This window comes from Gavia stellata, chromosome 2 (assembly GCF_030936135.1).
Source record: "Gavia stellata isolate bGavSte3 chromosome 2, bGavSte3.hap2, whole genome shotgun sequence".
Taxonomy (NCBI): Eukaryota; Metazoa; Chordata; class Aves; order Gaviiformes; family Gaviidae; genus Gavia; species Gavia stellata.
Window position 1 is genome coordinate 25,768,768 of NC_082595.1, and position 24,581 is coordinate 25,793,348.

The 24,581-nt window shown below is 36.2% G+C and overlaps 1 protein-coding gene across 1 annotated transcript in view; it reads right to left on the minus strand.

Moving 5' to 3' along the window:
- SDCCAG8 (SHH signaling and ciliogenesis regulator SDCCAG8) overlaps positions 1-24,581 on the minus strand; it is a 114,259-nt gene that overhangs the window by 21,264 nt on the left and 68,414 nt on the right. Inside the window, exons 15-16 of the mRNA XM_059835129.1 lie at positions 23,230-23,338; positions 16,349-16,480 (exon numbers count right to left, since the gene is read on the minus strand). Coding sequence (XP_059691112.1) covers positions 16,349-16,480; positions 23,230-23,338 — 241 coding nt within the window. The remainder of the gene's footprint in view (positions 1-16,348; positions 16,481-23,229; positions 23,339-24,581) is intronic.

Genomic DNA, 24,581 nt, shown 5'->3' on the forward strand with positions numbered 1-24,581 from the left:
AAAAAAAAAAGCACAGCTAGTCAGACTCCTTGTTAAAGATAAGAATTTGATTTTTTTTTTTCCCCTAACTAAACTAGTATCATCCACAAAGTTTGGTTCACTGTGTTACTGTTAAATAAGCGAGGTATAAATCTTGACATCAAAACACCAAGCTTTTCTGTGCTAAGAGTTAACTGCCCCTGCACAAAGTGTCAAGTACAGTACTTACGCATTACATCTCAAACAGTGCTGCACCGGCCTTGGTGAAATCTCTGCTCAAGAGTAAAATTTATGCTGAAGTAAATGCATGACAAAATCCCCAAATTGTACACTGATATTTAGAAGAGGTCTGTTGCGTGTGGAACTGTTTTTGATCTTTAGATCATAAACTCCTGGAGGCACAGATCTTCTTTAATTGCATGACTATAAAGCACCATGTGTTTCCATTATGCTATTTAAATAATAGATTTAATTTAAATTTATATTTGTTGATGTAAACATTACTGACTGTAACATTACCCACCAATCTGATGCAGAAAGTCACTGAAGTATTAGGAAAAAATTCCTTCCCATAAAGATTACAAAGGGAAGAATCCCCAAATGTGCTATCTGAAAATATGAATAGAAATTAGCTTAATAGGAGAGAATAAATTTTAGTGGGACAGAATTTTTAAGATTATATTTTCACAGAAATAACACTAAAATCTCAGGTAACTCTCACTTTCAATTCTGTTCTACAGTTATCTGTTGTGTTTAAGGGACTGAACAGATTCATCTGCTTCCAGCAACCAAAGTTCCACTGATTATTAAAACGAAATTAAGTAACACGGGAAGGATCACTCATTTATCTTGCAACACTGCTTTAACAGAAGTGGAATTGGGGGCTCTGCTAATGAATTTAACTATCAGGACTCTGATCAGTTCTGCTTTTTACCAGAATTAATTTCGCCTCTGCTTTTGTATAAATAATCCCTGTAATTTAAAACTTTGCTTGGGGTAGCTTCTGTACCTCAGGTGAGGCTCAAATGGAACAGAGTGGTGCTGGGTCCAGAGACCACTCAGAGAAGAACAATTCAGAGGGAAACATTTTAAAACAGCAATATAAGGTAAGCTTTTCTTTCTATTAAGAGCACATATGTAAAACCTGCACTATTGCTGAATGAAAGGGATTTTACTTTTGTTTTATAGATGACCTGCAAGCACTTATAATAGTTGCTATAACTTCTCTGTTTGGGAGAACCTAGGCAAAAAGAAGAAAAACATTTATGTACCATATAGGTGGAATGTACTGTTCAGTTTATGTCATGTTGTATTAAAAAAAAAAATTACTTTCAAATAGTGGAGCTTGCAAATTATATCTAATCAGAACAACTAAGCACTAGTAATAATAACAACAACAATAAAAACTAAGTCTAAAATTTGCCAAAATAGAGGCAGTTGAAAGTGGGAGCAGACAGCTAAGATAGAACGAAAGGTAATAATATTCCGTAAAGATTGTATTAGCTTTCAGTTTTGATCACATAACTCACAAGGCAACTGAGCAAACAAGTAAGTTGCATGAAAAATTTTGAGCAAGCAGAGGTTTTTGTCCACTGTGTACATTCAAAAATAAAATTTTTATTTTCAGAAGATCCAGAAATCTTCAGAACATTTTTATCAGGAAACACTCCTTACACATGTAGAGATGGAGTACCTAAAATTACCTTAAACCAGGAAAAGCAGGAAAAGGTAAAGGAAAAAGAACGGAAAACAGCACTGGAAGAAGTCTTTTTCTTCTTTTGTCTTTAAGGAAGTGTTTTTCTTCTTCCATATTACTTAATGGATTTTTTTGTCAGGTAATATGTGATCCCTTCTGACCCATTCCTTCTTCTCCTTTTGTCCTTAGACTAACCTGCAGAAGGAAAGGGTGGAAATACAGGGCCTTCTGTCTGACCTAAGAAACACATAGGCAGAAAAAAAAATCCTGGACGTAAGCAAAAAGATGATGGCCAGACAAAAAGAGATGGGTATTTGTAGGGCTAGAGTTGCCAAAAGGAAGTCTCCTTACCAGATCCAGATCACCATAAACAGTCCCAACGGTGGGAGCATACTGAACACTGTAGCTGAAGGATCACCTGGAATTCACATAATCTTGGATTTTTGATCACATCGTCAACAAATGTACGTATTTATGCTAAAGCACTCTGGACTGCAAAATAAGGTGTAATCAATATGTAAAAAGCATAAGATTGGCAGCTTTCCTAATACTTTGCACATGGGAAAGACAACCACTACAACTTGTTTTGCTCTTGATCCTGCCCACTCCCCCATCCTTAATTCTCATTTGCGCAAACCCTGTCAGAGGGTAAAACCCTTTCTAAAAATTGAGTTTTCTTTAGATACTTGCAGCTTTGGAATCACGTTTCGAAAAAAATTGTAGTGGATCTGTCAAATTTATTATGCATGATGGTACAGGCCTCCCACGTAAACTTTACTGAAGTAAATCTCTCCTTTTGGAGAGGGGAAAAAAGAAAGCTTATTAAGTTTCTTGAAACATTAAGTTGGTACATGCACATGTTCCCTCAGATGTTAAACATTCTCCTTTTACTGCAAGTGATTTACACAGTTGCATACAAAACTGGATGACCAAGCCATAGGCACTATTTTTAAAAGGTAAGCTCAGACCTTAATAGCACTTTCAAGAACATTACAATATATTTAACATAAAAGCAATTCTTCCAAGATGGTCCTCATACCTGGATGTTTGCTGCAATATTTCAGTGACCTAGTAAGTGTTCAGACAAGTCTTTGCAACTACTCTTTCAGTCAAGCCCAAAGGAAGGCAGAGGGGGAGATGCCTTTACATATGGTAGAGTCCTTGAAGAATTGGGCTTCCTTTAAAAATGTTGAAGTCTTTCGTCCTTTAAACTGAAACATGAGAGTACTAGTTCTGGTGCAGTAGCTGTGTTACCAGCTCCTGGATGAGTTACAGGAGGACTAAATAGCAACATTCAGACTCCCAGATTCTAACATCCTTATTTATATTCATATCACTGAACAAAAATAAAAACGGTATTTCACGACCTTTGGAATATATTTCAATTTAGTGTCTATAAAGAGAGAGAAATTCTAACATTCCCATAAATGTGAAGGAGTAATGCAGTCTTGGTTCTTGCCACAGAGTATTGATTTCACATATATTTACATGAAAAATCACTGTGTAAACTTTAATGTAGCAGTACCTTTCTTAGTAATATTACAAAAGGCTTTGTTTCTTTTGATACAGCTTGAAAACAATCCTGTAAATATGGAAGAAGCTAGCGACTTAACATCCTTTTTATCCCTTCTCTACCTCAACACAGAACACCAAGACCAGTATTTCAGTAGTAGTGAACTCCACAAAATGCTTTTTCCCAAAGGAACTTTCTACTTGTAACATTTAGATTAATTCTATATTGAGATCATTTCATTGTCCACTAACATTAACTTCTTCATCTATTTCTTTCTTTGTCAGTGAGAGCATCTTCTAGGTTAGGACAAACATGGCTTTGTTCACATTTACCTAACACAATACAAATTTGGAAGCACGAGCCTTCAAGAATCAACTTTCACAGAACATGGAACGATCCCAAATACACATCAGGGTTAACCTGGAAAGAGCTTCCAAGGTTCTCCTACAAAAGACTCATAAGCATTGACCAGCTATAAAGACACAATGCTGATAGTCTTCTCTGAGATGGGCCACAGTTACACAGAGAAAGGAAAATATATCCAAGACGTAGTGGTCAAAACCCTTCTCTTACTAGAGTTGCCATAGGTTTTCTAATGCTTCAGCAGAATAGAGGACGTTTTTAAAAGGTCTTTCTCTGAAAGACTCTCAAATATTTTGTATTGCACAGTACTCAATTTATTCACGTCACAAAGGTGAACTATCAAGCAGACCTTACTGGGATTTGGATCTTTTGTTTCCAAAAGTCTGGAATTTCAAACACAAGCCTTGGGTAACTAACCACCAATCCAATTTAGAACACCAACTCAATGAAGATGACTTTATTCAGCTTTGATATACATTTTTCCATGTCAACTAAAACTGCAAAGATTAAAGGAGAGTGTAGATGACCATTGCCTCACAGTGATCATTATGGTGTCCTTCCATTTTCAGAGACAAAGTGTCACATATAGAAATGTTGGTTTTAATTTCCAAGCTGTATTATCTTACACAATTATATACTCCTTATAAAACAAGAACTATACCTTGGTCAGATATCTCAACAGGGCGCTATCACAAATAACTGCCTGCTACAATTAACCTTTTTGGCATGAAATCTGGAATTCTTCATGCTATATTTCAATTCAGTTGTTTCTAGTTTTCTTACTCACTACCAATTTCTCTGAACCTAACAATGTCAAAAGGTCAGCAATTACACTGTTCAGAATACATCATGAAAGTAAGAGTGACCCTATATTATATCTTCATTTTTCCCCTTTGATCATCCCTTTATTTGACTGTATTTCAGTAAATTATCCATGTAGTTTTTATTTTGACAGCTCTCTTTACAGCAGTAAAACAAAATGTGTGCATTGCAAATGGCAAAGATTCAAATTTCAGCTATGTTTATCCAAAATAGCACTGAACTGCTTCTGTACTTATGCTATACTGCCTACAGCCTTACGGAAGGGGAGACAGATGGGATGAATTTAGCAGGGAAACAGCTGTGGCTTGAAGAAGAGACAAGCAAAAGTTTTGCTATCAGGCTTCATTATGTATCAAGGTACCAGTAAAATGTGTATCCGTAAGGCAGCCAAAAAAGTGTTTTTCATTTGACTAGTGATAATTACCTTTTCTCAACAGCTGACAATGTTCTAAGCAGCATTAAATAGGTATAATAATTAAGCAATGAGATAAGACAGGCAGTGCCTTGCTGGGGATTATTGCTTGCCTTGGGTGTGTTGCAAGGCACAAGGCTGAAGGGTGAATGACTTCAGCCACCCGAGAAATGCAATAATCTCCCAGAAATGCGCTGCCTGGAGTGTCGTCTTGCTATTAAAAATGGAAATTTAAAAAGGACAAAATGTTAGACACATTTCCTGTGGATTTTATTGATGTGGGTTAACATTACAGAAAGTCAATGAAGAAACACCATTTCTGCCCAGCCTATGAAAGCCCTTTCCCAAGGATACAGATGCCTCTGCTCAGCTTGTTTGTGCATTTTATTCATAAAACTGATTTGGGAAACACACGTATTGCATCATCTAACACGTGTGATAAAGCACAGCAGATTACAACAGCCTTCATGATGGTAAAAGTTAAAGTCAAAGTGCTTTTAAGTCACATACCTCCAAACATTTATTCTGTGCAATTGTCTGTGCTTGGTGTCACTTTACAGACGTGCTTTTCTTAGTTTGGAAACTGTGTGTGTATGTATATATATGCTCATATAGACATGCACACACGTATTTTTATATAGATATAAGGTCAGCCACTCAAATGATCCAAGCAGAGGAAAAAAAAACCCACCACCCAAACCCCTAAAAGTTGTTTTTGACTACATGCAAGCCACACAGCTAAAACTAAGGCTAAATCCCTCGTAGTGTGGGAAGTGCTAGTGTAGCACTCAAAAGGATTCCATCACTGTACATAAGCAGAGAAAAGATTACTATAATTTCAGCCACGCCACTGAGACAACCTGTTGAAACCAGAGACCTGGAAGCATTTAGTAACCTTGACTTGAATCAAATCAGAATTCTAAAGACTGTTCAGGATCAAGTCCTAAGTAATGAGATCTCATATTTGGGACAAGGATGTTTTTCCATGTGTGTAACTAAAGGTGGAATCTGGCTCTCTGACCTTAAAAAGGACTTTTTAAAAAGATCTCATTTCCCCTTTCTTTCCTTGCACATATGAATTTACTGTTCACAAAGAACAAGTTAAACAAACACAGAATATTCTATTACCCTTTTCCATTTCTTTAATATTTTCCATTATCATTACTTTCAGAACCAAACTGAGAAGCCCTCAGTACACATAATGCTGTCTTGAGTACACTAGAAATGTAGATGCTAAGTAGCTCTTATCATACTGTCTTTCCTTATAGCCACTTCCATAATCTTTATTTCACTACAAGTTCTGTGATTAGCTGTTGAAGGACAACATATTTAACATAGCATCTTAATATGCCAGAAACTAGCACAATGCATGTTAATATTAGGCTACCACCAATTAGCACTATCACAAGACACAATAAACACACCTACTTTTCAGTATTTATTTTTTTTAGGACGGCAATTTCTTTGGATTACACTCAGAAACTGATAATGAATATGACTAGAGCTCCATAAAAGAATGATAGTTTAAGTTAGACAAGAAATAGGCAAAAGAAAATTCTATCTGTGTTTTAGATAACAAAACCAGTGCAAAAATAAGTCTTCAGTCTCATAATGCAAAAACAACAGCACTTCCAATTAGTTTGAAAGATGGAAAACAAAAATCATGAAGGGAAAAAAAACCCCCACTTTTAAGTGCAACATTAGTTATGGAACTACTGGCACAAGACACATCAAGGCTAAACACTCAAAGATTTAAAAGCAGGTTAGACTTATGTATGGAAAATGAGAGCATCCACAGTTATATCAACTTCAACAGGAGCAGGACTGGACCCTGCGGAAGCAATCAAAACACTGAAGTTATCAGGAAAGAGCTGCCTTCTAATAGCCTTGCAAAAATCTACTCACTTACTATATTAAAAACATAAATTGTCATTAGTTTTGGGTTTCCTTCTCTTACAACAATAACCTTGAAAGCAGGCAGGTGCATAGATTTTGTTATGGAACTGGTAAATTTTCGTGACACACTTGCAAAGTTGCTTAAATGTTACTCATCTGTCTTCATTTTCATTTCCCCACTATATGGGAACGGAGGGTTTTAAATAGCCTTAGTCTGAAAATCTCAGAGTTATACACAGAGATCAGAACCAGAAGGAAATCTGCTACTGCTTAAAGCAGTTTGCCAAATGGGTTAATAGTCAGATTTTACTATTATTGTGAGTTCACTTAAGGCTCGATAGGAAGATCCCAATAACTGTTAAATATCCCAACTAGATATTCGCTGCTGAACTACTGCATAGTGTTAGTCTCACAGTGGCTATTTGAAAACATATTTTTTTAATGTTCTGACACATCACAAAGATATCACAGAAATACCCTACAGAAAAAATGAACTTCAAAAATGTAGATGCAACACAATATGGAAGAAAGAAAACAAGGTGAGTATAACAGTCAGGGATTTCAACAATTTAATTTTTTAGATAGTCTAAACAATCAAGTCTTGCTAAAGATTGTTGAACGGTGTATACCCCTAGGAGGAACATGGGGAGGGTTGTCCTCCAGAGTTTATACTACATTGGACAGGATATTAACCTGGGCAGAAACCTTTATTCTCTGGATACCCTTTAGCAGATAACTTAAACGAACTATGACATGCTTTTTGGTGCTATTTCTTGCCATTAAACAACTATTTTTTTATGAATCTGCCAGCAAAGGAGCACTTGGATCCAGCCTGCTCACTTTTTATTTCACATCTCTGGGGAAAGGGGTGAGGAAGACTGGTCCATGACTACCACCATGGACCAGAAGTGCTACTACCAGGCACTGAAGGCGAAGTGTTTCAAAGTAGAAGACTACTATATCACAGAATCACAGAATCATTAAGGTCGGACTTGATGATCTTACAGGTCTTTTCCAACCTTAATGATTCTGTGATATGGTAGTGGTTAAGGGGTAATTGGTGGATTAACACAAGAGGGATCACATATCACCAACAGAAGCAAACCCCAACCAAAATTAAAACAGTTGCAGGTTCATAGCAAACATCAGAGAATAAAATGGGGTTTCAATGGAAAACCATGGGTACACGTCTCTCCAGTGATGCACATCTTTTCTTTTTTAGCATCACTGTGATGATCTGCATAGGGCCAAGCATTTATAGATCTTGCCATATCAAGGAGTGTCTGGGCTGAGCTGTCAAAGACATCACCTTTCTCCACCTCCATTTTAGAGGACAGAATCAAGAATTCTTCGTTAATGCTAAATTAACATTTAAATTTGAAAACCAACAACTGTGCTGACAACAGGAAGTAACAAGAACAGCCTGGAACCTTATGTTATGCTGTTTTACGTCACACATATTTCGGGGCTTTTTACATTCCCGGTAGACAAGAACACAAGCTTACTATTAGTGAGCTGAAGGCTTTGACTCCCAGAAGTTGATGGCATGAATAAGAACTATCCCCGTGTCTGTTTTGGAGAACACAGAGTACATCAAAGCAGTAGAGTAGAAGATATTCTCAGGAACGGACAATTAGCAGACTCTTCTCGGAGGGGGTGTTAGTCAGAGTGTTGATAGCTGTTCAACACAGAAGCAAGCAAACCTGGCTATTTTTCCACCTAGCTTTTCTTTGAGGCATCGACTATCCCCCAAGTTTATGGCATTGCTTTCCCAGATATTTTTCTCCAGTTTCTAAAACACTGAAATTGTGGTGGCGAGCTGTCTTGATGTGCAAAGTGAATACAGACACTGTCGTTTTCTCCTTTACACCTTCTTCCTCACATTGACTATATTGTTAAGCAATCAAAACAGATGCAGCATTAACTAATCCTTAAAGAAGGTAATTCAGACAATTATCAGCCCATTAACATGACTTCAAATGCATGAAAAGCCTACAACAAATTCTGAAGGAAAAAGAAAATATAAGAACATGAAGGTAAATGGAAAACATGAGAAACTGAAACATAAGTTAGATCAAGCAGATTCTGTCACGTCAATCCTAAACTCTTTGACAGCTGATTTTTTGATAAAGGAAATGCAATAAATCTTACCTACATTAACTTCAGCAAAACATTAAATATCATGCCCCACCAGCAATTGTTAACTAAGCTGTTGTTGATAAGTAACTGACTAAGATAAAGAGCACAGCCGACAGGAACAATTGAAGGTGAGGAAGAATTATAAGTGGATTTCTTCAAGTTTAAACAGATTTTTGAATATTTTGAATTATGACTCAGCACAAAAAGTGGGAGTGGGCTGATAAATTTAAGAGATGTCATCAGCTTAGAGAAGGTCTGGGATACTGCACAGAAAGAAACAGATGACTCAGAAGACTGGAACAGCAGAAACGGGATGAAATTTTATAGTACAAAGTCTTACACGAGGGACTTAACGCATTCTCAGTTCATAGCAAAAGTCTCTGCTAACAACTTGAATTTACTTGGGAGGAAGAGGTTCTGGATGCACTTCTTGGATAGAGAAGGATTATCAGCTGCCAATATTATGCAGCTGTCAAAAAGGCAAATGTGGTCGTAGGTTCCAGCAGTCAAGGAATTTCCAGTAAATACATTAATTCCACCATCTGAGATATTCAAATGCCCTCATCAAACACCCTGTAGACAGTTCTGATTGCCCATATTCAAAAGAGATCAACAATCAGAAAACTGAGGGTGATGGAGACCTTATTGCAAAAAGAACAAAAGAGGAAGGCTTCACTTATTAATCAGAAGTACGACTGAATAGATACAACCATTGTCTATAATTATCTGCATTACCAGTGCAGATAAAATAAAAGCAGAACAAAAGAACTACTTACCCCAATTTTGGCTCAAGGACAAGTAGGTACAAGCTGAACACAAATAAATTCAGATCAAAAATAAGAAGGATCCTAAACAGAAGAGGCAGTGGTGCTGGAAACAGTTGTCCAAATTGGAGCGGCGAGGCCTAATGACTTTTACAAAGGAGCTCAATACATTCTCAAAGAATATATAAAGTATATATAGTATATATACTTTACTATACTATATATAAAGTATATACAGCATATATAGTCTCAATGGAATATCTATACACACACACACTTCATGATAGCTGCAGTAGAGGAACACAGTACTCTGACCTAGAATACATCGTACAGAACATTAAGTACCCTAAACATCTGTCTGAAAATTGGGTGTGGTATTTCCCTCTGCTTGTCATTTGCTTCTTAAGAAGGCTAACAACTTATTTGCGTACTATTTTGCAGTGTTTTCTGAAGACCCTGTTATTTCACTCTTGGTATACATTTTCAGGGTTTCTAACAGCTAAGATAATTTTTGCTTTATGTGTCTTCTGTCAAGTAGTTGGGGAATAAATCTTTAAAAACAGTATTTGGGGCCTTATATAATCTTACATAATTTATTAACTATTTAGAATGGGAATATTATACATATTAAAGCATAAATAATATATGCATTTATATACACACTATATACAGACATCTATTTAAAGGGGGGGGAATACACAAACATTATATATATATATATATATATACACACACTAAGTAGACAAACAGTGAACTAGAGAGGAAGAGGGAAAGAGAGATTTTGAACATTCAGTTTCTATTCCAGACCACGTAAGCTGTGTGCAAACACCCAAACATTAAACAAAAGCCAAACATACCTTCAGACTCTGAACAGGATTTGCAATATATATGTGTATATGTGTATGCACATCATCCGTTGATTATTTCCTAATAGTACTTCTCTGGAGTATACATTTCTCAACCTAAAATGTGAGTCTATTAAATAGTAATAACAAACTAAGTAATAGTGATAACCCCAAATTCTGGACAGAGCTGAGAGTTTTATCTGGTGGCACCGCAATGCCGGACACAGTGACTACAAATATCTTCACAAACTCCTTGCATAAAAGGCTATACAAACAAGTCTGTCTGCAACTGCTACAGCAACCCTGTTACAGTGAAACCGTGCCAAAGGTATCAATAATGATGCTCAGGAAAAAGTGGAGCATACTGCTCTTTAAACATTGAGGCAACTTTAATATCAAAGATGTTATGGACACTACATATGTCAATCTCTATTTTCAATATAAAAATTAATGCTTTTTAAACTGAAAAGCCACAATATAGTGCATTTTTATTCTGTAACTGCATTTCAAAACAGATGATTGGTCTAGTAAAAAGACAGTAACAGTTGCCTCACTGTTACTTAAAAAAATACCAACCTATCAGAAAAATAAAAATAAGGAAGACAATATATTAAAAAAAGAATGAACTGGACTGGAAAAAAGATAAAGGTCTTTTAGGCAATGATCAAAACTGAGTCCTTCCACTCATCATTATTTCTTGAAAACACACAAAAAATAGTACAAGAGCTTTAGGCAGAAAATGTAAAATCTTAAATGCAACTTGATTGCTTCAGTTATCAAGAAATTATTTTAATCAATTATTCTACTGGAGATTTGCCAAAGAACTCCAAATTCTCTATTCAGAAGTGTAATAGTGACAGCAAACCAGCTATTGTGATTTTATGTATCAGCTACTTGAAACTACTGGTATATTTTCAATATACATTTATATATATGTCTCAATTCTCATATGTATGTGTTCTCTCATGCATATGTGATCTTTCATACACTATCACTTAGTAACAACAACAAAAAATAAATTTAATGGTGGGAAAAACCTTTAAAATAATTGTCAAATTGAATGTCACATTTTCTCTCTAACTCCTTGAGTGGTCCATTTAAGAATCCATTTTAGCTACTCTTCCAGATAAGCTTATCCATAAGAATCATACAATCCCCCATAGGTAGAAAACAAATATAATTTGTCACATGTTGTGCTATACAGACATTTCTGCACAGTTGCTGCACTACACTAGAACGTCTGAAGGGGAAGACACCCCAGGTAGTTGGCTGCAGACACATCTCAGCAACATGGCATGTAGTTACAATTTGACACATATAGTCTTTATAAATCCAATGTCTATGAAGTCAAACAAATCTCCTTCTTATTTATAGTAACAGGCAAGAGCAGATCTCTGCCGTCTTGTTACACAGATGGTTGTAACATTTTTATAGTTAACTTACAACCACTGATGCCTGAGGAATAGACACACATCTGCCCCAAACTGCCAGTCCTGTAGGCTCTTCTTTTTAACTTTAGCTACCAAAAATACAGTTGAAATAAATGCAACACAGTCACCTCCAAAAAGCTACCACAACAAAAAGCCCCATAAAAATATGCCTAAGAATATATCATTATTGTTAATGTTACACAGATTAGACAGTGATCACACACATTACAGCAAAAGTAACAGTAATACCAATTCTAATTACCAAACCCGACGTTTTAGAGAAAATTCATAGCCCTGGATCCCATATACTGAACTTAGTTTGGAAAAAACTCATTAGAAGCTTCTAAATTTGTTTTATTAAAAAGATTTCAGAAGACCCTCATACTTCATACAAACTACTGTCATTACTTTTTATCAAGCAGCAAAAAGGAGCATAAAGGCATGGCTGGCTCATCTTGAAAAAAGGAAAGCAATCGCCTAGGATTTTCTTCTCCTACTTGAAGACACTAGTCTGTATTTGCTGTATTTCCACACATCATCTGGGTCTTTAACAGGAATTGTACACAGAAAAGAGCTAGCTATATTAAATTAAATGCTTCCCATTTTAGACACTGGCTGTCCACAGAAGAAATTCTCTAAATAGATGACTTACAATCAAATGCTTACTTTACGAGAAGAATAGATGCAGAAAAGAAAAGCCGTAATTGAACTTTGTACCTGTAAGAGTTGTTAATGAAGTTCAGGGAAAGCTTAAATAGCCTGATGAAATCCTGACCCATGGCAGCTTAAGCAAATATTACTTGTTCATAAATATGTTCCATCAATAATAGATCTAGGCAGATTCTTGTCTTTTTCTTCTTGCTCCCCAAATTGGAAGAGAAAAGAGCTTGTGAGAAAGTGGATCTGCATTTACAGAACTGGTCTAAGTACAGAGGTGAAAACGCATGCCTTGGAATTCAGTTTGAAAACAGATAAAGGAGAGAATGACCCAACATTATGCGTACAGTTATGCAATTAATTTGATTTTGGATTTTCCTTCCTCTGGAATCTACTTATTTTTTGTGGAGTGGAGCACAGAAGGAAAACAGGTAGTTTAACCTTTTATTTTTGCTCCATATTCTTCTCATTCTTGGCTAGTTTTCTATCTTTATAGCTGCCTTATAAGAAATTCTGTACTTCCTGCCACCTGCTAATTTCTACTATGAACATATACTACAGAATAGGAATTTGAAGAATTTAATAATAAAATTTGCTTTCAGGTTGAAAATCTACAAATGTGCTTTTTGCCACATAACAGACAAGAATTTATTTCTCCAAGATTCAGATGCATAAAGTCACACATGCTGGCCAGCTCGCTTCCAGTAGCACATCAGTGACCCTATGTCACATTAATTAATAGTTTTGAGATAATCTACTTAGCTAAACAAATCACTGTCTAAAATGAAAAGTACATAGCTGCAAAAAATATCAAAACAAGAACTAATGTAAAAAAAAAATTAAAAAAATCAAACATGTATCTAAAGCAAAGATCCACAGCGTTGCTAGATTAACATTAAATGAACATCTCTTCATAAGCTCCACTAGAGTCTTAACGTGTCTCCCTAGTCCTGCAAACTGTGCATCTTTCAGTTCAAGTTTAGCCCAATAGCACACGTCAACTGTACCATTTAAGATGGATATCTACTTCTTTTAATGCCGTATTTCACTGAGCAAAAACACACTGAAAGGGATGGATATTTGCGTTACATTGAAAAGGCTGATGCAGAGTCATCTTTAATGACTGCAATTTAAAGTAATCTCTTTAAAAACTGCTTATATCAGTTTGGGCTATATTCATTTGCAGCACATATTCAGACAGAAAGATAGGAATGGCAGAGAAAGAGTGATCATCTTTGCTTTCAGGAATGCAACTATCACAATTGCCAAAACACTGTTGCTCCAGAAGAAATTCTGACTGCTGAATTAGATCTTGCTCCTTCTACAAAGTAGTTGTATCAGGGCCTGTCATATTCTCCTAGGAGAACACAAGTAGTGACAGAGATCTCTTCTTAAAGTACCACCACAGTTGCTTATTATTCAAATGCAAATGCTAGGTCCCAAGTTAAGTCAAAATCATTTTGATACAAGAAACTTTCTAACAAGAGCCAGAATAACAACAGTTAGAAAATTAGGTAGGAACCCACTTTGCAGGATTGTGCTGCAAAAAGACCAGTGCTATAGCTGCATACAAAGGGGAAACATACTGTGTTAAGAAGTAATCATCCTTAACGTTATTTTGCTGTGATTATTAGTATCGGAGTGATGGATGAAAATCTGAGGCAAAACACATTATTATTATTTGTTCTTCTGCCTTTACTAAATAGCATAGTCAGGTCTCTATTTTCAAAATCAGAAGAGAAAAATCACTATTTTTATTTGGTGGAAGTCCTTCAACATAAATGTAAGGAACAGGGAGATTTATTTGTTGTAGTAGTTATACTTTCTGCTTTCCCTCACCTAGATCTGAATACTTCATAGCCAATTTACAGCATTTTGGGAACTGATACTGAAAATCTATTACAGTTTTCACATGAAAACTAAAATCATATTACACTGAATTTTTAAAGCCATTTATTATATCAGCTTTGTCACTTATTACCTGGATTTTAAATTAATATAGTGCAACATCATCATTAAAAATATGTTAAGAGTCCTCTCTTAAAGTGCTGGTAAAGTATACTGTTTATGATTCAAATACCTGATAATCTCTCCCATATTTACATATTCTAAAATATTAACTAAGACAAATGCTATCACTGTCCTGCTTTCTCTCCTTGTTGTCAGCAAAACAGCAGCAGAAGGTAAGGCACCGCCTGCAGCAAGACCACTCTGCTTTCAAACCACTTTTCTGTTCTGGATTAATGCTTTCAATTTTTTCTAGTGTATAATCATTGCTGCTGCAGCAGAGAATGAGCAACATTTTCCAGTAGATCTCTTTGGTCTGACAGAGGAAAGGTTGTCCTAAAAACTTACAAAGCAGTCTTAAACTCAACTAGATACTATTAATTCTACAGAACATCTAGGAGGAAAGAAAAAAAAAAAAAAGATATATTTAATTTTTTTTCCTCCTGAAAGTAACCCTGAGTCCTCAGTGCATGTCCCCCATATGCTAAGAATCCACTACAAGTAAAGAAACCAAAAGGGAAGCGATAGAGATAAATGGAAAGATTATGTGGTCACATAAATTAGGGACACAGTTGTAGCATTTTGAATTTCTTTGTTCTCTGAGCTATAAAAGATGGTAACAATCCTGGGTTACAGAAGAACAGGATGAGGTAGAGACAGAAATCTGAAAAGGAAGAGGAAAGAAGGCGGTCTGGACAACTGAGAAGAACGCACGGCGAGCATGCAAGAAACAAGCTGATATGGACAGACAGAGAATGAAGAGATGGCAGCAAAAAAAATCTAAAAAAATCAATAGTTAAAAAAAAATGAGCACACAAGACCGGCTGCTTCAATACATGCAAGCTTTGTTCCTATCAGGCAGTCAGTGGTCAAAAAAAGCAAACAGAATTTTTCCCAGCCAGGACTATCTAGTCCAAATGAAGTTAAACCGCATTTTGCCTTTCACTACTGACAAGAGGTAGCCTGGCTGATTGGGTTTGCAGAGTTGCCTCTCAGCCATCACCCTGCTTTATCCTCTACCTCCCCAGTCATGCCGAAGCTCTTTCCAGTGCCTATTACACTGAATGTGGAGTGGAAAACAGAACAAAAGAGCATAGATGAATTTTCTGGTACCAAAAAGAAAAGACTCCACAGTGATCTTTAAGGACATCTAATCCAAATCACAGCACAAGGCATTATCAGTCTGGACACTCTGGCCAGCACAGGCAATTGGTATTGGTGGAAATATTCCATACTAGTCTTGCTGTAGCTGCTCCCAGCTCTTCCTGAGGAAGTCGCTGCTTCTCTGGAAAGGCTAGTGGTGCCTGGAAGCTGTTAAAAGTTCTCTGGTTACCAAGATCTTCAGTAAGATTCATCTGTTTGTACAAGTTAAATATTACCGAGAAAGGTAAGACGGTAAACCCAAAAAATACACCTATTACATGGCATTATGGAATCCACATCTGTACTCTACATTCATATTACTGAATAACCTCCTCTCCCCCTCTCCCCTTCCTTCCCCCGCCCCCCCTTTTTTTTAATATGGTAAGACAATTCATCCAAGTTAGAGCAGAGAACAGCCGAAGCAGCCCACACACATATGTACTAGGCTTAAATTCTTTGGAAGACTATGTTGTTCAAGCTTTCCTTTTATTTATCCAAAATGGCACACGCAAAAGATGTTATAAAAAAAATTTGACAGAATGCTTGGGGAGGGGAAAAGGGTGGTCATTTTCATAAGGAAAGAATATTACTTTCAAACAACCTAGTGTCATTTTTATGTTTACACAACACAACAGGTACAGTACAGTGTACCACATACTGACAGATTAACAAGACCTCCTACCTCGACTTCATCCTCTCATGCATTCTCCCATGCTGGATACATTGTTGGTCCAATTCATCATTCCGTTTCTGCATCTTCTCCAATCTGCCATGAAGATACTCTTTTTCCTGACTAAGCTGGTTGACTTCAGATCTACAGAAGTAAAACACAGTGATGATGGATGTTGTCAGATTTCATCCTGCAGCGTGCCATCAATATGTGGCTTCAGCATTTATAAAATTTCATACATGTATATGTAATGCATAAACAGGCTATTACTAGAACTTACAGAAACAAAACACTGTTTCAAATAATCTTAACACAAAAGAACATGATGCTGAAGGGTATCTGGTAAATATGCCAATGGCAATCACTCAGTCATAGGTTGGCAATGCTAATTTCAGCCTAATTTAAACAGGCATGTCATTTGGCATTATGCGCTGATGTGAAATAAGATCAATAAATGTAAATTCATACTTGTTAAGCAAGAATTTGGCCAGCATTTTGAAAACACATTTCAAGTTCTTTATTAGTAATTTAAAAATCTAATCTAATTTAAAAAATGGCTACTAAAAACTTGTTCAACCTTTACTGCACCGTACAGGTTGAACTCTCAATAGTGGTACTGTTTTAGAAACTTTATTAACCTAATATGCCCAAAATACCATTACACAGATTAAAAAAAGAAACAAAACCCAAACACACCACCTTAAGAGGAAAATGAATAAAACCTCAAGAAACAAGAGACAAATCATACAGGCACACCCTAATCTACATAAAACTCAGCACAGCCTTTAAGAAAATCAGTCACTTTTAGCAATTCTTAGTCTTCACGGGTGAGCAGAGACACCAGATCCATGAATGACCTGGGACTGCTACTTGCTACATCTCTAACCATCAGCCCATGGAGAAACAGGCATGAGCTGTTTCTTAATATCAGGCAAAGACCTCAGATTAAACTGTGATAAAATATACATTATGCACTTGTACAGTTTAACTCTTTGGAAAAGGTTAATGAGAACATGTCAGAATCTGCTATATCCTCAGAAAGTAAGAATCAAAAGCAAGCAAATTTGTTTTATGGCATCTGCCACTCCAGATCTTGAGGTTAAAAAGCTTCAGAGATATCTTTAAATCATAAACTTAAATATGCTGCAGTTACAGCAGAAAGATCCTTTACCTTCCTGGCTGTTACAGAATGCAACAACAACTGACATTCTGAAAAATACAACAAAGTGCAGGGGGGAAGGAATACTCCTCCCTCAAAAACATGTTGTTACACTGACAAGTCAAATCTGGAAATGACAAGATAATCTTTTCATGTTTAAATAGAGAACAATACATGATATCATCTGTGAATCTAGAAGAACTTAGCAAGGGAAACTTTGGAAGAGGACTGTATGTAATTGAATTTAGATATGGAGTTACAGCTCTATTAAGGAACATCACTGACAAATACATCAGAATTGTGCTGAGGTATTTGTACACCAAACTTAAATGCACAAGAGTTTCGTGGATGGGTACGTAACAGTGGGCAGGATGTTATAGGAAGGTAACTGAAGTCCAATTTTTACACCGATCATTTAACAGAAATACGAGTAACTTAAATGTCAGCATTAACAAAGTATTGTCAGTTGGATCAATTGTTATCATACTGTATGAATGCAGTCTATATCTGATACTGATACTGTAAGAAAGACAATCAGTGGATAAAAGCAAAGGTCCACTGCAGAGTGGCTCAACAGAGAGCTGATATAACAAAGCCCAACCAAGTGGTGACAGGCACTAAACTCAAGATTGCGCTCCTTTTTTGCCAACAAAACGTAACAACAGGATTTGTCATGTGTGAATACTGTAAGTTATCATGTTTGTAGGGTTTCCCAGCCGGGGGATCCTGCTTCTTTTTCTGTATTCATATGTGGCTGTCTCATTCACGGAAACAGCAGATGCAACTTTCAAGGTGGTTAAAACCTCAGAGTTTTAAAGGGACTTATTAATCTCCAGAACATTTGAAGGTGCCTGAAGTCTTTCTGGAAAGATCAAGGGATTCAAGTCAACCAAAACGCTACTGAAAATTACAATTAATGAAACAAAAGAAAGTACTGAATTAACTGAAAACACAAGTAGCATGATCTCTAATCTCTAAAATACAGCTTGAAATGCCTGATGCTTTGAACCATGTTACTTGCATTCTCTTCTCCTAAAACATCTCTTTTGTAATTACAGTTGAACTCAGGAAAAAAAAAAAAATTCCAGTTAAAATATTATTTAGACGATGTCCCTTCCAAGTAAGTATCTAAGTGTCTGATCACCCAGATTCAAATATTTTGAGGACAGCACATTTTGGAGGACAGCACATATGAAGGGCAGAATACCTATTAAGGTCAATGTTAAAAGGTTCACATGTGTAGGCACTAAAGAGAGAACTGCAGTCCCAATACAAGACTGCACACCAAGAGTCTTAATTATTACCTGACAAAGATTCCCTCTGCATCTTTATATATACCCCTCAGTTTCCAAAGATTAAGATAGAACAGTTAATTCTATGTGATATTTAAACAACTTCAAAATTGTTGGGTTAAAAAAACCCAAAAAACCCAACAAAAAACCCAACCATGATCATAATAAGCCTGAACAACTGTACTGAACATGATAGCACGTTTATACTAGGAATAACAATTCCACTCAGCCAGGGGCAGGACCAGGTCTGCGTAAATGCTTCTGAATCACTCTGCTCCCAAGCTGTCACAGAAGGGACGGGAGAGAGAGGGGGGCAGGTGCCAAAGTACACAGTCCTGAACTTCAGAGATAGCCCACACGTAACACCAGGGACAGACGTAAATCAGAAAAATCTATGCACTAAGCATTAAGTCTGATGGATCCAGAACAACTAAAGGACACAGCACAGACATGCTGATACTGCTCCGCAAGAGCTGCTCTGGGTCTAACAGACTGAGAAGTAAGCCATGGTGGACTTAGAAGAAACTGAAGCGTGCAGGCATTTGGAGTGCGGCCATCTGAGCTGAACTCTGCAGACTCAGGCTGGCCCCCCAAGTCATACAGTCATGTTAACATACCTGCGTGTGCTTCTGAGATCTGATAGACTCAAAAGACCTGTATGAAATTGATACTATTTCAAAACTGCACTGAGCAAAGCTACAACATCACATGAAAAAGAAAATCTAAGATGCGTGCTTGTAAGTAGATGGGTAATAGATTTTGCCAAATTTCATTTACTTGTCACTATATTAAAGTTAATTGATGATGACTGGGGGGAGGACAGGGACAACAATAAAAAAGAGCTCTATGGTTCTGGATGCATCCAACGACCAAGAAAGCCTCAACTTCTATTTAAAAACAACTTTAAGTTTTTATCTACCATCTTTGCTGGAAAAGTCTTGGGAAGAAAAAAACCCAAAAAACAGGTTCCTCCAAAACATTCAACTACTGGAGGCAAAGAACCAGCAAATGTTAAACAGTCATAATTCAAAGTCAGTCTTAGGATATTTTTAGGATAAGTTGATTTTTGAACACTAAGGTGGCAATGCTGCCTTTACTTCTCTGAACTACCTTTTGCATTGCAGCACTTTTTAAGCAATGCTTCTTCCTACTCTTAAAACCAATTGTTTACTTGTACAGCAATTAAATACATGCTCTAAAATATTTTCTGCTGACACAGTATTGTTGCATGTAATTTTAATGACTGATCCTTCAGACAGATTGTTTCACATCTTTGTACAGCTACCTTCAACAAACATTTCACTCCTGGTATTGAACGCAATGACTGCAGTCAACCAAACATGCAGAAAAATAGTTCAGCCGGGTGTGTGTTCTTTACTTCAATTAAACTCACACAGTTGGATGCCTACTGTTGCCAAACCAGTAATATAATTTATACATTATAGTCCAAACAGTAAAACTACACTAAAAGTCATTTAACAATATTTATAACACCATAAAATACAGTGTTAAAATATATGAACTGCAATATGTACCAAAATTATAAAATTTGTTTCTCATCATCAGTGATTAAAACCAGGATCATTGCTCTAGCTTCAATACTCACAACCCTGGTGACAGATTAGAATTCAAATCTTAATGATCAATTTACAATTAACAAGATAGAAGTGAAACAAATTAAACCAACCATTATATATAACGAGACCCAATGGACTCCCATTGTTCCCCTTAATTACAAAACGCAAATCACAAATACACAGTGGGTAGTGTTAAGCATTAATCTACAACCTAGAAACTCAGACAGTGACAATCAGAGAAAAAAAAAAAGAACAAAATAACAGAGAAGAAATCAACAAAGGACTATATTTTTAAACATGCCTATGCATACAAAAACCTTCACAGACACTATCTTCTTTCTGCACAGCTTGAGGGGTTTATAATTTGTCTGACATTGTCTTTCTGAAGCTTTTCTAATCCTATGTAGGGGCTAGCTCACAAAAATGGTTCCAGCTCACATATAAACAAGAAAGCTTCAGTTTAGGTTTCTCAGAAAACCTGTATTAAACATAACATACGTGCAATTCAGAGGCGTCCCACTTAAACTGTGAAAATATGTAGTTGTCACAGCTAAATTTGAAATGCCTCTTATTACAAATGGGCCCTTTGCTTCCCACCAAAACCCAAAATTTTTACATAAACTTACTGTTGCATCTGTTACTAAAAGAACTTGAGTGTTTTACCAGTTAAATAATGGTACTGCTAGTATACCATTATTTTTTAACCCTATGGAAACTAAGGCACAAAGATTCTAGAAGTATAGCAACAAAATAAACAACCAGGTCCAAAATTAAGCTTATGGTAAGGCCACTACGTCTAAAACATGGAAAAAAAAATAAATCTTTTCCATGCAAATAGGGCACACTGCTGCTTCACGATCTGCTTTTATTAACGCACATGAGAAGTAAGTTATAAAATCTTCCGAAAATGATTACTTCTTTTCAGAAGACAAAGCTACAGCATTCTGTCCCAGAATTGTGGGTTTACACTATACCCAGTGAAAATGAGCGTGAAGATTGCCTTTCTGAGAGAAGCTACTGGAAGACATAGGCAGATCATGCATTTAAAACTTTTCCAAAGTAATTTCCTGCATCTGATCTCCTGATCACATCACTTTTGAAGCCTTCTATTAGGTTTTCATTTTCCACCATCTCCAGTTCCACCTTTCTGTTCTCATTTTCACATGCTTTCTTTGTCCCTACCTATTTCTCCATTCTTGTTACTGGCTGCAGCAGCTCCCACTCCAATGAAGGCAAGCTCAAGCTATTTTAGGGCCACTTCTCAGAACTGCTTTCAGACATTCTTGCATGCTGTTTCTTGTGCAAAATATACCACTTTCTGGAGATCCAAGAGGGCTCCTTTTCCCTTTTTCAGGTTCTTGACATAGTCAGCTAATGCTGCTAGGTGGAGAAACACTTGGCAATCTCTAATATTTATTTTCAGAGAATAATGTGTTTTCACAGTATGTTTTCTGTCTTTCCTTCATCCTTTTACAGTTAACTAGTCTGTGACTGAGCTCTAGCAACAAAGTCTGTGTGCATTTTTATTGCTGGAATAATAATATGATTTGAATCTATTTAGATTTTGTATTACTTTAGCAGAGGATCTCTGCTTTTTCAGAAGAAAAATTATGTTTGCTTCTCTCTCAAGTACCCATCCCAACATTTGCAAGGGAAGATTGCCTACATTTCCTCAAGTTTCTCATTTCTCCCCAAACACTCTGGATGGGATTCATCTCCCAACTTCAGCCACTTAACAGATAGTCAACACTTTATATTCAGTGGAAAGTAGGATGGGCAGTGAAAGCAGTACCTGTGGGAAGCATCATATATCTATATAAATATATATGTATAAAAAAATATGTCTGTCATCTACTTATATCATTCCCCTTTGACCATGCCTGGAAATAGGATACTGGGATAAATGAGATCTCTCCCTGAATTAGTGTTGTCCCTGTTACGTTACCTCAACAGGATGATTAAATCCATCCAGCAGAAGAAGAATCCTATCTTGAAAACCAATTTTATCTTTGCTGAATGTTTTTCTTGCTTCACATTAGCTGTGCGAGATGAATCCTACCCTTAATTACCAAATTCACTTTGCGTGAAATTTACAGAAGTTGCAGAATGCCAACTCACCACTTAAGTCCTGTTTACTACTCTAAATATGAACCCTGCAGAGAGTTTCAACAAATAGACTGTTTTCACACTTACACATGTAAAAATCAAATTATTTACTAGCACAGAACTACAAAATTCGTAATTTTCTTTTTTTAAGAAAAGATAGTCCTGTCCTATAGAACTTTTAAATAGCTTCCAGGTTTTGTTCTATTCCTGAAATTTAACAGCTTTGTATTTAGACCTGCTGTTGATTTTAACAAGAGCACCACATAACAAGTGGCAGCAGAATCAGAGCTTCAATGACCAGCAATTTTGACGACCATTATTTCAGAGACAATTATTCAGTGTATAGTATTGTGAATGGAGCTTTAAGTTAATAATTAAACCAACAGACTACAGTTCTGAGAACTTTAAATATTTAGTATTTTTCATAGAATTTCAGATAAACTCAAATTGTAGCTCTGGTAACAATTTTCCACTTTTCATATTAAGAATATGAAGATCAGGAAGAAAATAGTATGCAATTTTTACATCGGAATTGTCTAAGAAATTTGAAGTAATAGCCAGAAACATAATCTGAATAGCGGAAAATTAGAATTGCCCTGGATAAAAATCCATCCATGTTTCTTAAGTGACATATATTATACTGAGATGATGTGTAATACCTGGGACAAGATGAATAATAATAAATATTAAAATGCAAAAAAAAAAAAAAGGAAGCATGTCTTAATAGTAAGAGAGAGAGGATAAGAAAAATATACTAACCTGTATTTTTCTGACATTTGTTCCAACTTCCTTGCCAACATACAACATTCTTCCTTTAATTTTGCTATGAATGTATTCTGGGAGGTCAGCAATGAATCCAGTTCATTTACTAGGAATTATAAAATTATAAAACTAGAAATTTATTTTACAATTATATATATTTATAGATAATTTAGAAACAATTTTACATATTCTTGATGTCTTTCCTCTAGATCCTTCTAGTTTGGGTCTGTTTTTTAAACTTCAGCTACTTGCACATGGAATTATAACATCATCATTCACTTAATAAAGGCTATATGTCAGAATAAGCTAACCTAAAGTGCTAAAGCGATGTTGCCACTGAATCAGGTCTTGTACGACAAGAATCACCATAAAGACTACATATCTAATCTGGTGGTTTTGCTTTTTAGCTGGAAGTTCATTGACATTTCTGGGCAATTGGCAAGACATGCCTTAGCAGCCTTTTTGCTCACTCAACTGGTGCAGAGGATACACTGGCAACCCAAACGCGCACACTGTAGACTCATTTCATTCTCTCCTTAAAAAAGCAGTTATTTTATTTACTGTGTCCTGTGCTTACTATGATTAATATATTTTTTTTCTCTTTAACGATAAGATATAGACTTATTGCCCAGTGACAGTTACAGTGAAACCATTTTATAAATTAATTTTCAGTTACTATCAGTTTGGGCTGCACCAAAACTTGTGACCTAGAAATCAAGCATCTTTATTCTTTCAAAAGGAAGATACTGCAAAATGATGGTTTTTGATTTCTGCTTTTAAAATCATTCAGAGAAAGAGACCGCTGTTACCCAAATTCCTTGTATGCATGTAGGGTCATAATACACAAGGATTTCTTTATGTACTTAATAAGTGACTATCATTTTCAACTCCTCCCAATTCTACTAGAGATATATAAAGACAAACTCAGCCTTCATGTTGTTTCCTTTTTGTATACTGGGACAATTTATGCACCAGGAGGTTAAATTACACATCTCTTGTGCAAAATTACACTTGGTCATATGCAGATGTGCTGACTAGAGTAGGGAAAAATGATTCTGAGAGCTTCTTTTCTTTTCCTACTGTGTAAACAGCAGCCGTAACGTAGCTGTTTGCATTCCCTGAACACACAGAAAGGTCCTCTAGTATTGTGATAATGCTGCAAAAAAGGCAGAAAATCCAATGGCAGATGTAGATGTGCCTGCTACCTCAGGTATTACCTGACACTGCTTAGGATTAATACAGGCTACATCATTTTTCTAAAGGTATTGCAGGATTGATGGGCAAAAATGGTATTTTATTAAACATATGAATATACCGTGTTCCATAAGAGCTGAAGCTCCTCCTTCTTT